The 13719-nt window shown below is 35.3% G+C and overlaps 1 protein-coding gene across 1 annotated transcript in view; it reads right to left on the minus strand.

The window, feature by feature from the left end:
- The window catches only part of MYO9A (myosin IXA), a 181041-nt gene that overhangs the window by 124315 nt on the left and 43007 nt on the right, over window positions 1-13719 (minus strand). Inside the window, exons 11-12 of the mRNA XM_052646755.1 lie at window positions 8297-8418; window positions 1616-1757 (exon numbers count right to left, since the gene is read on the minus strand). Coding sequence (XP_052502715.1) covers window positions 1616-1757; window positions 8297-8418 — 264 coding nt within the window. The remainder of the gene's footprint in view (window positions 1-1615; window positions 1758-8296; window positions 8419-13719) is intronic.

The raw sequence follows: 13719 nt of genomic DNA on the forward strand, positions 1-13719 counted from the left end.
CTAAATGTGTATCTAAAAATCTGTTCCTTCTTGTCTTTTCCATCTCAGAAAATAGCACCTCAAATTCACCCATCACCTATAGCCAGAAGTCAGTTAACTATAATCTATCAACAAGATTTAGTCATTGCTTCTCCAAAAATATCTCATAATCATCTAGATCTCCTCCATCTCTACTGCCACCTCAGGGGTCCAGTTTACCTTAATGTTTCATTGATCTCCCAGCTCCCAATCTCTCTCTCTGCTATTCTTTCTCCTCTGAGAAACCGATTTTTAAAAATACATAACATATCCTCTGCTTAAAATTTTTTCATGGCTCCTCATCAGAATTTCAACAAAAACCAAACTCCTTTAACTTGATCAAGAAGCCCCAAAGAACTAAGTTACCGTCCATTCTCTACATTGATTTCATTCCACTATCTTCCTTGATCACTATAATCTAGTAATGCTGACCTATTTTCAATTATTTTAACATATTAAATTCTGTCCTATCTCATGGCCTATAAGATTCATCATCCCAACCCCTCACCAAGGTCACATTTACTTCAGATCATCTCTCAAAATTTGAGTTTTGAAGGGAGTGTTCATTACCTACAAATTAAAAATCGACTAATTCACTATTGTCTCTCATAGAAGCTGTTCATTAATTTATACACCAAGATCATGTCAGCTAATTAATCACTAGATCATTCTAAACACAAATGTCAGACTCTGTGCATTGTGTTTAGAATGATCTAGTGATAAATTAGCAGCACAGAGTTTGACATGTGCTTCATGTTTGAATAAATATTTCTTGAATAAATGAATCAGTGATGAGTGAATGAGTGGTCTTAATTCTGACTCTCACCTCAAGATCCAGAAAAAACATATTGCTCCACAATATTCCACAGCATCACTACCTCGCCTAGAAATTGCCTTCAATATCAGGCTTACATATCAAATGGTTGAAGGGTAATGGGTTCCTCAATTACAAACAATGGATGGGCAAAATTATGAAGATTCCTTTCTGCAGGAGTTAAGTCTCAGCATATTCATTAGGAGCTCAGGCTCACAAATATCCAAAGGTACATGAGGACATGAGGCCTCATGGATGTAGAGAAGAGAAAAATTCCATCAACCATACATAGATGAACTAGTGGGTTTCAGACATACCAACGGTATCTATTCTTGCAGATCTAAAAAGGCCATTACACGTCTGTAATAACCTGTATGAGGAAGGAATCTGAGAAAGAATGGATACATGTATACGTATAGCTGAACTGCTTTGTTGTACACCTGCACACCTGCTGTACACCTGAAACTAACACAACATTATAAATCAACTAAACCCCAACATAAAATAAAAGTCAAATTTAAAGAATTAAAAATAAACAAGATAAAAAGGCTATTACATTTAGAACGGATCGACATCAATTTTAGCTGCAGGAAAAAACCAATAAAACCATCAGCTAATGACAGCAGAATACTGCAGAGAACAGTATGAATTTTGGTACCATCCTTATAAAATTTCTCCCACTGTTATTGACCAACTACAAAGAAAACAGTATAACAGGGATGGTGATAACAGTTAAGAACACTCCTCTGTCCTAAAGGCTTATTCAATGAGAAATTTACTGACCTTTACCCCATATTTTACTTTCCCGGCATAATGCTTTATGATGAAAGCAGGCTCCATCACAGCTGGAAATTCAATGTAAGAATTCTCTTCATGTTGGTGCTTAAACTTGTCCAGCAGGGTTTGATTTGTAGCCTGTGGAAAACTAAATTAAAAATAAAAACAAAAACACTAAAGAAAGATGCAGCAGTTAATAAAGTATTTTTTTAATAATTACAATTTCATCTAACAAATATAGCAAATTACAGAGAGCTTTCACTTAAGTAAATTCTCATAACGAGCTGAGAGGAAATGGACATCAAGTTGCCAACATTTGCTGGATCATAGGAAGAGCAAGGGAATTCCAGAAAAATATCAACTTATGCTTCATTGACTACACTAAAGCCTTTGACTGTGTGGATCACAACAAACTGTGGAAAACTCTTAAAGATATGGGAATATAAGACCATCTTACCTGTCTCTTGAGAGAAACAAGAGAGTTTCTTGTTTGTGAGGCAAGAAGCAATACTTAGAACCAGACACGGAACAAAGGACTGGTTCAAAATTGGGAAAGGAGTACAAGAAGGCTGTATATTGTCAGTCTGCTTATTTAACTTCTATGCACGGTACATCATGGGGAATGCCAGGTTAGATGAATCACAAGGTGGAATCAAGACTGCCGGGAAAAACCTCAAATATGCAGATGACACCATCCTAGTGGCAGAAAGCGAAGAAGAACTAAAGAGCCTCTTGATGAACGTGAAAGAGGAGAGTGAAAAAGCCCCTCTTGAAACTCAATATTGAAAAAACTAAGATCAGGGCATCCAGTCCCATCGCTTTATGGCAAATAGAAGGCAAAAAAGCGGAAATAGTGTCAGATTTTCTCTTCTTGAGCTCAAAAATCACTGCAGATGGTGACTGTAGCCATGAAATTAGAAGATGCTTGCTTCTTGGAAGAAAAGCTATGACAAGCCTAGACAGTGTATTAAAAAGCAGAGATACTTTGCTGACAAAGGTTCATCTAGTCAAAGATATCATTTTTCCAGTAGTATGCATGGATGTGAGAGTTGGACATAAAGGCTGAGCACCGAAGAACTGATGCTTTTGAACTGTGGTGCTGTGTCCTTTGGACAGCAACAAGATCAAACCAATCAGTCCTAAGGAAATCAACCCTGAATACTCATTGGAAGGACTGATGCTGAAGCTGAAGCTCCCATGCTATGGCCACCTGATGCGAAGAGCTAACTCACTGGAAAAGACCCTGACACTGGGAAAGACTGAGGGCAGGAGGAGAAGAGGGTGAAGAGGATGAGATGACTGGATGGCGTCACTGATTCAATGAACATGAACTTGGGCAAACTCCAGGAGATAGTGAGGGACAGGGAGGCCTGGTGTGCTACATTCTATGGGGTTGCAAAGAGTCAGACATGACTTAGTGATTGAACAACAACAAAACAATCTGAAAGATGAGTGAAAAAAGATTAAGTATTCCTATTTTGTATATGAGAGCTCAAAAGTTGCGATCTGCCTAACACATACTATGCAAATATCAGAAGTAAGAAAATTAACTCAGGTTTTTATATGTTTATCTCGGGTCACAGTGTGCTGCACCATAAGACTCAAAGGATAATAAAAACCAAATCACATGTTGCTTGGGTTCAAGAACTTGCAAAAAGGGAATGATCTCTCAGGTTGGACAGGTCCTTTAAATCCAGAGTAATTTTTTTTATTACAAATTAAGTAGCAATTTTCTTACCTACATCAGTTACTGAATGTTTTTATATTATATCTATTATTCTTTCAAATACACATCAATAGACTTGTACTCACTGATGAACATTTCATATCTGGGAATCATTCAAATAATATTTATTAAGAAGTAACTACATAATAATAGTAGCTATTTAGTGGATAAGTTGTATCCAACTCTTTGCAACCCCCATGGACTAGAGCCCACCAGGTTCCTCTGTCCATAGGATTTCCCAGACAAGAATACTGGAGTGGGTTGCAATTTCCTTCTCCAGAGGATCTTTCCGACCCAGGGATCAAACCAGCGATCCTGCATTGTCAGGCAGATTCTTTACCACTGTGCCACCAGAGAATACAGTATAATACTAGCAATAATAGTAGTACAGACATATAAAACTTTAGAACAGAAAAAAGAAATCACTAGTGGTTGGGAATAATGGAAAGATTCAGAGGATACAAGAGGCAATTACAAGCTATATTTTTAAAGTTTGGTAGGAGTTTCAAACAGAGAAAATAATCACTGACCAAAAAAGAAAAAGAGAGGGCAAGTATATTTCAGAGAATAGTTTCATTTAATAGTACTTGAAATAATGAAAAATAATGTGATGTGAGATATAAAGATATTGAATACAATATCTAATGTATTAAAATGATTCCAAAACTACAAGAAAAATGGTTAATTACATAGTACATATTAGAACCAGGAAGGAGAAAGGTCTTTGATGTCAGATAGTCATTGCCTACATTATGAATTCTGTCTGTGACCTTGGGCAAGCTAGGTACAACCTTCTTTAGGAACTGGCTTGTTAATCCATAAATGAGTACAATGAATGATAGTGCTAGAAGAATTAATAACACTATCAAAAATACCTAACATTAGTTGGCATCCTATAGGGATGATATAAATTAATCTACTTTTTCATGTTAGCAACACTGCCATTTTCCTAGTCAACTGAGGCCTGCTTTTGCATCAAACACTATCCCTTCCTCTAGGCTTTTCTCTCCTTCCCAGAACTCTAAAGCCATTCCAGAACAGGTTACAACTCTTGAACAATTTCAGAGAATACAGCAACAGCCTTTATAGTAGCCTTAGTGATTCTAATTTTACCAGGTTTCATGTCACCAAACAGAACTATCAAAATAAATTTTCCTACAATGTGCTTTTAATGGTGTGCCTCCCCTACTTTAGAAAATTGAAATCCAAGCTCCTAAGCCCAGACCAACCCAACTTCGGCAAATACATCTCTCACTACTCCACAGCAGCATGCTTCTTTTCAGGAAGGATGTTCATCTCATTGTTTCTACCTAAAGGTCTATTTGCCTTCTAATCCTTTGAGTCATTAAAAAGCTTGTGATTTGTTTCTTTTTTCTTGGATAAACAATGGAAAAAATTAAATGTTTCCATTTAAACTTCCTTTATTAAAACCAATGCTAATTTTCATGTTTATGGGACATTTATATTGTTTATTTACATCTTTTGCCCATTTTTATTGATACATTATTTTTTTTTGATTGGAAGGTAATTAATGAGAACAAATATGAGGGCAGTTTCTATTCCAAATAAGGAAAGATGAGAAAAAAAGCTTTCCACCAGTCCTGCAGTCAATAAACAATTGTGGATACATACTACATAATCAAGCAAAAACAGAGGCCAAGTAGACATTATTGTGAATTTCAGAACTCTTCATCTAGTGTTCCCCAAAGACTACCTGCAAGGGTAGCCTTAGATTAGTGTTTCTTTGCACTAATCTAAGGCTACCCTAACTAAGGAGTTTTAAAAAATACCAATGCCTGGACCCCATCTCCTGTAATTCTACTGAATTGATGCTAGGCCAGTGACAAAGTACTATTTATAAGTTCCCCAGGTAATTCTTACAAACAAGCAAGACTGATAAAATGTTGGCCGAAATGAACGCTCTGATTTTAACTTCAGTTTGTTAAATAAAACGCAGAATCTGATTCAAGAAGTCTGGGATGGAAGTGTGAGACTCTGTACTTGTAACAACCTTTAAGATGCTGCCACTGCTGCTGTCAGCAGGCCATGTCGAGTACTATGGAAACGACTAATGACACTCTTAACCCGGCTTACACCATTCCTCCTTTCTAAATTCCACACTGCATCCTTTAGGATCTAATTTATAACATTTGAACAGCCAGCAGACAACAAAGACAAGATTAAACAAGAATTCTAACTTCCGACATGTGCTCCTAAAGCACTACAAACACGCTGACTGAAGCAGGAACACCAGTAAGAATATATCATGTAATAGATCCTCTACAGAACAAAATATTTTCAGAGGAAAAATACTCAAAGTGATTTCAAAAACAGCTCTCTCCAAATGACCCTAATTTACTGTCCAGTCCTCTTTATTGGTACATGAAAGAGGGAAAATATTTCATGTCTTTGCATCTTCTGGGAAGTTAAAAGAGACAGACAAAGCTGGCTAATTTATAAGGAAAATAACAGGATTAACTTAAAGCAAGGGAATTAATACTATGGTTTATTAAAAAATTTTATGGAGTTGATATAGAAGCACAACTGAAGTGGCAATTAAGAGGCTATTCAGTCCAATCTCCTATCTGCAAAAGTACCTTGATAGATGATGCAAAATAATTACTATAATGGAAAATTCTATTCCTTTATGAAGCAGCTGCTAATCAGTTCTAATGACTAAAAAGCTCTTTCTTATATTGAACCAACATCCATCTTCCTATAATTTCTGGACCCCACAAGCTTCTGGGTAACAGCAAAAAGGTGACATTCTCTTCATTGGGCAATATTTACATTTCTGTGAGGTAGCAACTGACCAGGTAAAGATGGTCTTTGTATAACATAATAAGATGTGCACTCAATGAAACTTTGCTTAAAGAATAACAGACAAGACCCCTTTGCTCTATTCATGTTTTAATTATATATCCATAGTTTATTTCCTGCTCACAACCACTGTAAGATATAGAGTAGACAGCTTTATAATTTATCATCATTATTTCCTTTTTGCATGCAAGAAAACTGAGGACTAAGGATATTAAGAGATTTGCTGAGGGTAGTTAATAGAGCTGGAATACAACCCTGAACTTCTGACATCACAGTCTAAGCATTATGGTAAAGCAAATAAGGACAATACTTCAAAGCACAAGCTCATTACTCTGTTCTCCATAGCTCATGTTTGTTTTTGTTTGATTTATTCTTGTATTTTTATTTTGCTTGTATACTAGTTTTTTATATACCAGAGAAGATGGGGCAGGGGGAAGGTGAAATCAGTAAAAGGGATCAACTGTATGGTGACAGATAAAAAATAAACTTTTGGTAGTGAGCATATACTGTAGGGTATACAGAAGTAGAAATATAATGTACATATGAATCTTATATAATGTTATAAACCAATGTTACCACAATAAAAAAGGAAAATGAAAGTTCAAGTAAAAGACAAAAATAAAGCTTCTTATTCTGAAATACCTGGTGGATTTGAATCTCGAGTCCATCATTTACTATACATATGATCTTTTTCTCAAATTGCTTAAATTTTCTTGTTCATAAGACATCTCAAACAAAATAACTGTTTATCATTTTAATATTTACAATGGTTCTCCATACTAAATATCAAAATCACCTATGACACTTTCTAAAATAAAATATATCAGAAGTAAGGCATCCAAGCAGAGTTAAGAATCACTAACTTCAAAATTTTATAAGGGAAAATGTATGTCTGGGGAAATATAGAGCAATACAAGAAACATTTACAACTTTGCACATAAAATTAAACTGCTTTTTGCTGAATTTTAATTCATTTAGATTAATGGAAATAGACTAATGATGGAAGGGCAGATATAATTGTTGGCAATCTCCTTTCCAATATATTTTGCAGCTCTGCCATATTACTTGATAATTCTATGCAGCAATTCTGTGAGTTTATGGTATAGTAATATGGCAATAACAAATAACTTACCATACATATCAGGATATTCTTAGAGTAAAAGTAAGTGCCTTTAATAACTAAAATGAACAATCAGTATAAACTTTAGATTGTCCTACACAAATCTGGTATACTGTCATCCTACCTATGAAAGTTACTACTTAATATTTTATATCTTAGTTTAATGGGTATAGTATTAAATGAGGAATCAAGTGACCTAATTCAATTCCTAAATATTTTACTAAAGAGTCATAGAAAACCAACACACTCTCCACCACTTTGGTTTCTCCAATTCTAGATTTGCCATCTCTTAGAATAATTAAACTATAATAATACTTCCTAGAGCACTGAGAACACAGTAGAGGATGCTCCATGAAGCTTTATTTCTGCCACATATATATTTAAGTTTGGTTGGGCTTCCCTTGTGGCTCAGAGGGTAAAGCATCTGCCTGTGATACAGAACACCCAGGTTCGATCTCTGGATCAGCAAGATTCCCTGGAGAAGGAAATGGCAACCCACTCCAGTATTCTTGCCTAGAGAATCCCATGGACAGAGGAGACTGGTGGGCTACAGTCCATGGGGTCACAAAGAGTCGGACACGACTGAGTGACTACACTTAGCTTACCTAACTTATACTGAACAGTGTTACCAAGGGATGGCAAATATCTAACATATGCAGTCACTAAAAATTTGCACAGCCACGGCAGATATCACAAATCTATTATTATACTCTTAACCACTAAACAAGAAAACTGCAAACACACCTCATATGTAAAACTTAATTCAATAAGAGAGAAACACAAAACAAAAAAATATATACCAACAATTGAACATCCAAGTGACTCTGCAGAAGAAATTTGGAAAAAGTCAAGGAAAAAATGAGTTGAGTAGTGAAGTCCATCCAACTTTCTCATAAACACACACAAAAATGCATACCAGGGAAACTTTCACTCTTAATAACATTAAGAAGAAAGTTTAGGGCTTAAGAAGACATGAAAAACTCAAATGGGCAATAACAAAACTAAAAAGAATCATACTCACTTGCTTTCTTCATCCAAAAGATGGAGCAGGCCTGTTGGTTTCTTGCTAATAAGATTTATGCAACAGGTATTATCAATATAGTCTATATTGTGCCAGCTGATACCTTCAGTTCTATATTCCTCCTAGGAAATAACAAATTAACAATTTATTCATCTTGCAGAAAATAAAAAGGTATGTGAGAATAAGGACTAAAAAGTTTTTACCAGGATTAAAAGAACAGACTAAACTTTTAAAAATCATTAATCTACACAATGAAAGAAATGTATATTTTAGTTGCATAAAATCGTGATATAGTATATGTCTATTTTAATAGTACATGCAACCAAATTTTCTGATTAGAATCCTATCTGTGATTCCACTCAGATGGAAAACTAAGTCTGATTTGTTTTAGCTACACTATCTGATGATTACACTAAGGAAAAATATAAAACGAAAAAGACTAATTTCTCCCACACAACTTGAAGCCATCAAAAAGAACTATTGGATAACCAACAATGAATTTACTGAAACAATGTCTGAGAAAAGTGGAAAACTATCACCTCCAGTGATCACTGATAAAACTCATATAGAATTCATACGTACTCAACTTTGGCAAAAAAAAAAAAAAAAGAATAACTTTCAAAAGGCAGGGGCAGAGTAGTTTCCCCAATTCCAAGACTAAATAACTCAAAGCTCACACACTGAGTAACCATTCGAAACTCTCTTATGAAACCCCTACTGTTCCTTCTTCAACCTCTACATGGGAAATAAATATCCTTTTATTCATCTCTGTGATGCTTTTACTTTTAAACTGTCAGAAAGATGATTCTGAAAATAAAGAAGGTTCTACACTGCAATGATATTTAGGCACCAAACTAATATCCTGTTCATCTGATGGTTTTAGTATTCACTGATTATCTCTCAGCAAATACAGTGGATTTGTAAAACAGTGATTTTAATAATTTAATCACTTTCTGTATTATTATCCTGTAAGGAAAAGTGGACCCTAGTATAAACTACTCTAATTGCAAAAAGTAAATGCTAACTTAATTTTTCCCCCTCAACAGTTTCACAAGCAAGTAGTGCTATATAAAGGTCACCCCCAAGCAATGGTAAAGTTTTTTCCCTATTCCTTTTCACAGCATGGATAAAAAGCATACTAGATAGTGTAAGCATATGGATTTTTATATTCTTTACTAGTATTTCAAAATCCCTTCTCATTCCAGTTTCCCAATGGTGATTCAGATCCTCCTGCTGCTGCTGCTGCTAAGTCGCTTCAGTCGTGTCCAACTCTGTGCGACCCCATAGACGGCAGCCCACCGTCCCTGGGATTCTCCAGGCAAGAACACTGGAGTGGGTTGCCATTTCCGTCTCCAATGCTCCGGCTCAAAGTTAACTATTATCCTAACTTCTAATACCAGTGACAAAACCCACCTCTTTATAAAAATTATATATATAGAACCATGCAATACATATTCTTTTCATCTGGCTTTTCTTCTGTTACTCAACATTATGTTTCAGAGAAACATCTATGTTGTCGAATGCATCTATGCATTTTAAGTGCTGTAAGACAGGGGTTGTGAAGTACTACTTTTACTCACTTATGCATTGTCTAGGCTGCTTTCTCAAAGTAATAGCAGAGCTGGGACCACATGACCTCCAAAACCCAGAAGACTGATTTACTTATACTTTTTTATAAGTATACTTTTTTATAGAAAAGTCATGCCAAAATCTGCTACGGAGCATTAACTCTCAAACTTTAATATACAACAGAATCACAGGAAGAGCTTGTTAAAAAAAAGAAACCACAAACTCAGAATTTGTGAATAAGAAAGTTTGGGGTAGTGCACTTGGAAGGAGTGCCTAGATGATACTGATTGTACCAGTAGGGATAGGAGAAGAATAACTAACTCTTCAAGAACCAATGATATACTTATATATAATACACTCATCTACTGGACTACTGATGGACATTACACTCATTTCCAATTTTGGCTATTAAAAATAATGGCATTATGTACATGTCTGTGCAAAACTTTTTGTAAGCATTTATATAGATTTGGAGAGTGAAACCACCGGCTTATAAACTACAAACATACAAACTCAGAAGATACTGCCAAACAATTTTCTAAAGTGGCTGTACCAATCTATGCACCCACCACCAGTGTATGAGACTTCCCAGTGCACAGTATTTCTCTAATATCTGTATTATCAGTTTTTTTCATTTTAGTCATTCTGGTGAATGCCTAGAAATATTTAAGTATGGGTTTAATTTTATTTTCCCTAAAAACTAATAAATGAAATATCTTTTCCTATGTTTACTTTCCATTTGGATGTCCTCACATGCCTACATTCATAATAAAAATTTTAAGAAAACATCCTTGCCTTGTTCTCAATCTTAGGGGGAAATCATTTAGTCTGTTTCCATTAAGCATGATATTAACTGTTGTTTTTTTGTAAATGGCCTTTATCAGGAAGTTCCCTTCTATACCTAGTTTGCTAAAGGTTTTGTTTTGAACAAGACTGAGTATGTAATTTTATCAAATGCATTTTATATTTTTATTGAGAACACCATGAATTTTTTTCTTCTTCTGTTTTGTTAACGGATGAATTAAACTAATTGGTGGTCAAATGTAATACACACCAGAAAAAACTCCACTTGGTTCTGATATATTATCCTTTTGTATATCTCGCTGGACTTAGTTTATTAATATTTGTTTAAATATTAGCAAACTGAAAATTTCCTAAACAAATATTAGCAAACTGAAAATTTCCACTTCTAATAATGTTCTTCACAGATTTAGGTTATCTTGGCTCCCTATAATATGTTGAGAATTGTCCCCTTTTATCTATTCCACATAAAAATTTATGTCAAACTGAAAATACTTTCACCATTTATGTCAAACTGAAAATACTTCTTTCACCACTGGCAGAATTCATCAATGGTGCCATTTTGGCTTACAATGTCCTTTATGGAAAGAATTTAATTACATATTCAATTTCTTTAATAGTTACATTTTCTTTTGGTTGTGCTGGGTCTTCATTGCTGCACACAGGCTTTCTCTAGTTGCAGCAAGCGGGCGCTACTCTCTATGTGCTGTGTGTAGGCTACTCATTGAGGTGGCTTCTCTTACTGCAGAGCATGGGCTCCACGTGCCCAGGCTCACTAGTTGTGGCACACGGGCTTAGTTGCTCCACAACACGTAGGATCTTCCTGGACCAGGGATGGAACCTATGTCCCCTGCATTGGCAGGTGGCTTCTCAACCAAAGGATGGCAAGGGAAGTCCTAATAGTTAAAAGATTTGAACTTTTGTTTTATCTGTGTCAACACAGTTTTGAGAAGTTTTTTCTCATATTATTTGATAAGCCTACTTATGGACATAAAGTTGTTTAGTGTATTCTGTAACTTTTTAATATGTATAGGATATACAATGATATAGTCTTTATCATTGGAATTCTGGCTATTTATATCCCTGTCTTTATGTGTCTGTCTCTTTCCCACTAATTTCTTGAGGCTTTTATAAATGTTATTGGTCATTTCGAAGAATTACTTACATTTCAAAGTTAATGATTTTTGTTGATCTCTTCCCATAATACATTTTTCATTTGTATTTATTCTTTTTTTTATTATTTCCTTTTGTTTAGGTTTCTGATCATTTTCAAATGTGTTAAATCACTGCTCTTCAATCCTAAAATGTTCTGATAGCTATAAAATTTTCCTCTAATTAAATCATTAGTCAAATTTCTTCAGAGACTAAAGTACATCTTTAGATACAAGTTTTAATATTTAACATATTAGGTTCAATATGCTCTCTAATTTTTTCAATTTCTAAGCTATTTAGAAATTCATTTCTTAACTTTTAATCATAAAGTATTTTCTAGTTATCTTTTTGTTGTTGGTTTCTGATATAACTTTACTATGCTTTTGAGATCTGTGTGATTTCAATACTGTGAAATTTCCAAGGCACTTTCAGCAGTCTTCTCTATCATCGTAGTTCAAAAGCATCAATTCTTTGGTGTTTTGCCTTCTTTACGGTCCAGCTCTCAAAACCGTACGTGACCACAGGGAAGACCACAGTGTTGACTATACAGACCTTTGTCAGCAGAGTAATGTCTCTGCTTTTCAACACACTGCTTAGGTTTGTTATCGCTTTCCTGCCAAGAAGCAATCATCTTCTGATTTCATAGCTGCAGTCACCATCCACAGTGATTTCAGAAATCTGTAACTATTTCCACCTTTTCCCTTCTATCTGTCATACAGTAATGGGGCCAGATGCCATGATTTTAGTTTTTTATTAATATTTAGCCTTAAGCTAGCTTTTTCACTCTCCTCCTTCACCCTCATCAAGAGGCTCTTTGGCTCCTCTTCACTTTCTGCCGTTAGAGTAGTATCATCTGCATATCTGAGGTTGTTGATGTTTCTCCTGCCTGTTTTGATTCCAGCTTGTAACTCCTCCAGCATTTGCATTCTTAGGGCTTCTCAAACATGTGTATGTTGGATTTTTTTGTTTTTTGTTTTAATTTTGGAAAATTATCAGCCATTGTTTCTTCAAATAAAGCCTCATTCCTATTCTCTCACTTTCACATATGTTTTCCAGAATTCCTGTTATACATATGCTAGATCTTTTCACTATGTCCCATATGCCTCTTACAATATTTGTGTTTTCCACCTTTATTCATCAAGCTGGTATTTCTTCTGACCTATCTTCCAAATCACTAATTTTCTCTTAAGTTATATCTAATTGTGAAAAATTAATATTATGTTCTTAATTTCACCTACTTTTTAGTCCTAGAGTTTCCTAAATTTAGGATTTTTTTTTAAAAGTTTGCTGTTCTTTAATAAAATTATCACTTCAAAAAATTTCTTGAAGCCACTGTTTAAGTTCACGTTGGTAAGATCATTATCTGAATCCCCTATGGTAGTCTACTGTCTCACTTCTCATGGTTTTTCCTCATGTTGGTTTCCTTCCTTGTGTATCTTAAACAAACATCTCAAGTTAAAAACCTGAATGCTCGCATGTGAAAAAGTGCAGAGATAACTTTAGTAATGAGATGATCTCTTTCTCCATCAGAGACTGAATTTGCTCTTAGCAGGTGGCTAAGAACACTGGAAATTCTACACTGTTTTAACCCAATCAGGAACTGAAATTATTTTAAACTGAACTTTAGCCCCTATGATGCCTGCCTGCTCTATTTCTGCTTTGGTGGTTGGCTTAGTCGCTGAGTCATGTCTGACTCTTGTGACCCCACAGACTGTAGCCTGACAGGCTCCTCTGTCCATGGGATTTCCCAGGCAAGAATACTGGAGTGGGCTGCCATTTCCTTCTCCAGGGGATCTTCCCGACCCAGGGATTGAGCCTGGGTCTCCTGCATTACCAGCAGTCTCCTATATGGCAGGCGGATTCTTTACTGCCTGAGCCACTGGAAAAGCTCTATTTCTGCA

Source organism: Budorcas taxicolor, chromosome 10 (genome assembly GCF_023091745.1).
Source record: "Budorcas taxicolor isolate Tak-1 chromosome 10, Takin1.1, whole genome shotgun sequence".
In the NCBI taxonomy this organism is placed as follows: domain Eukaryota; kingdom Metazoa; phylum Chordata; class Mammalia; order Artiodactyla; family Bovidae; genus Budorcas; species Budorcas taxicolor.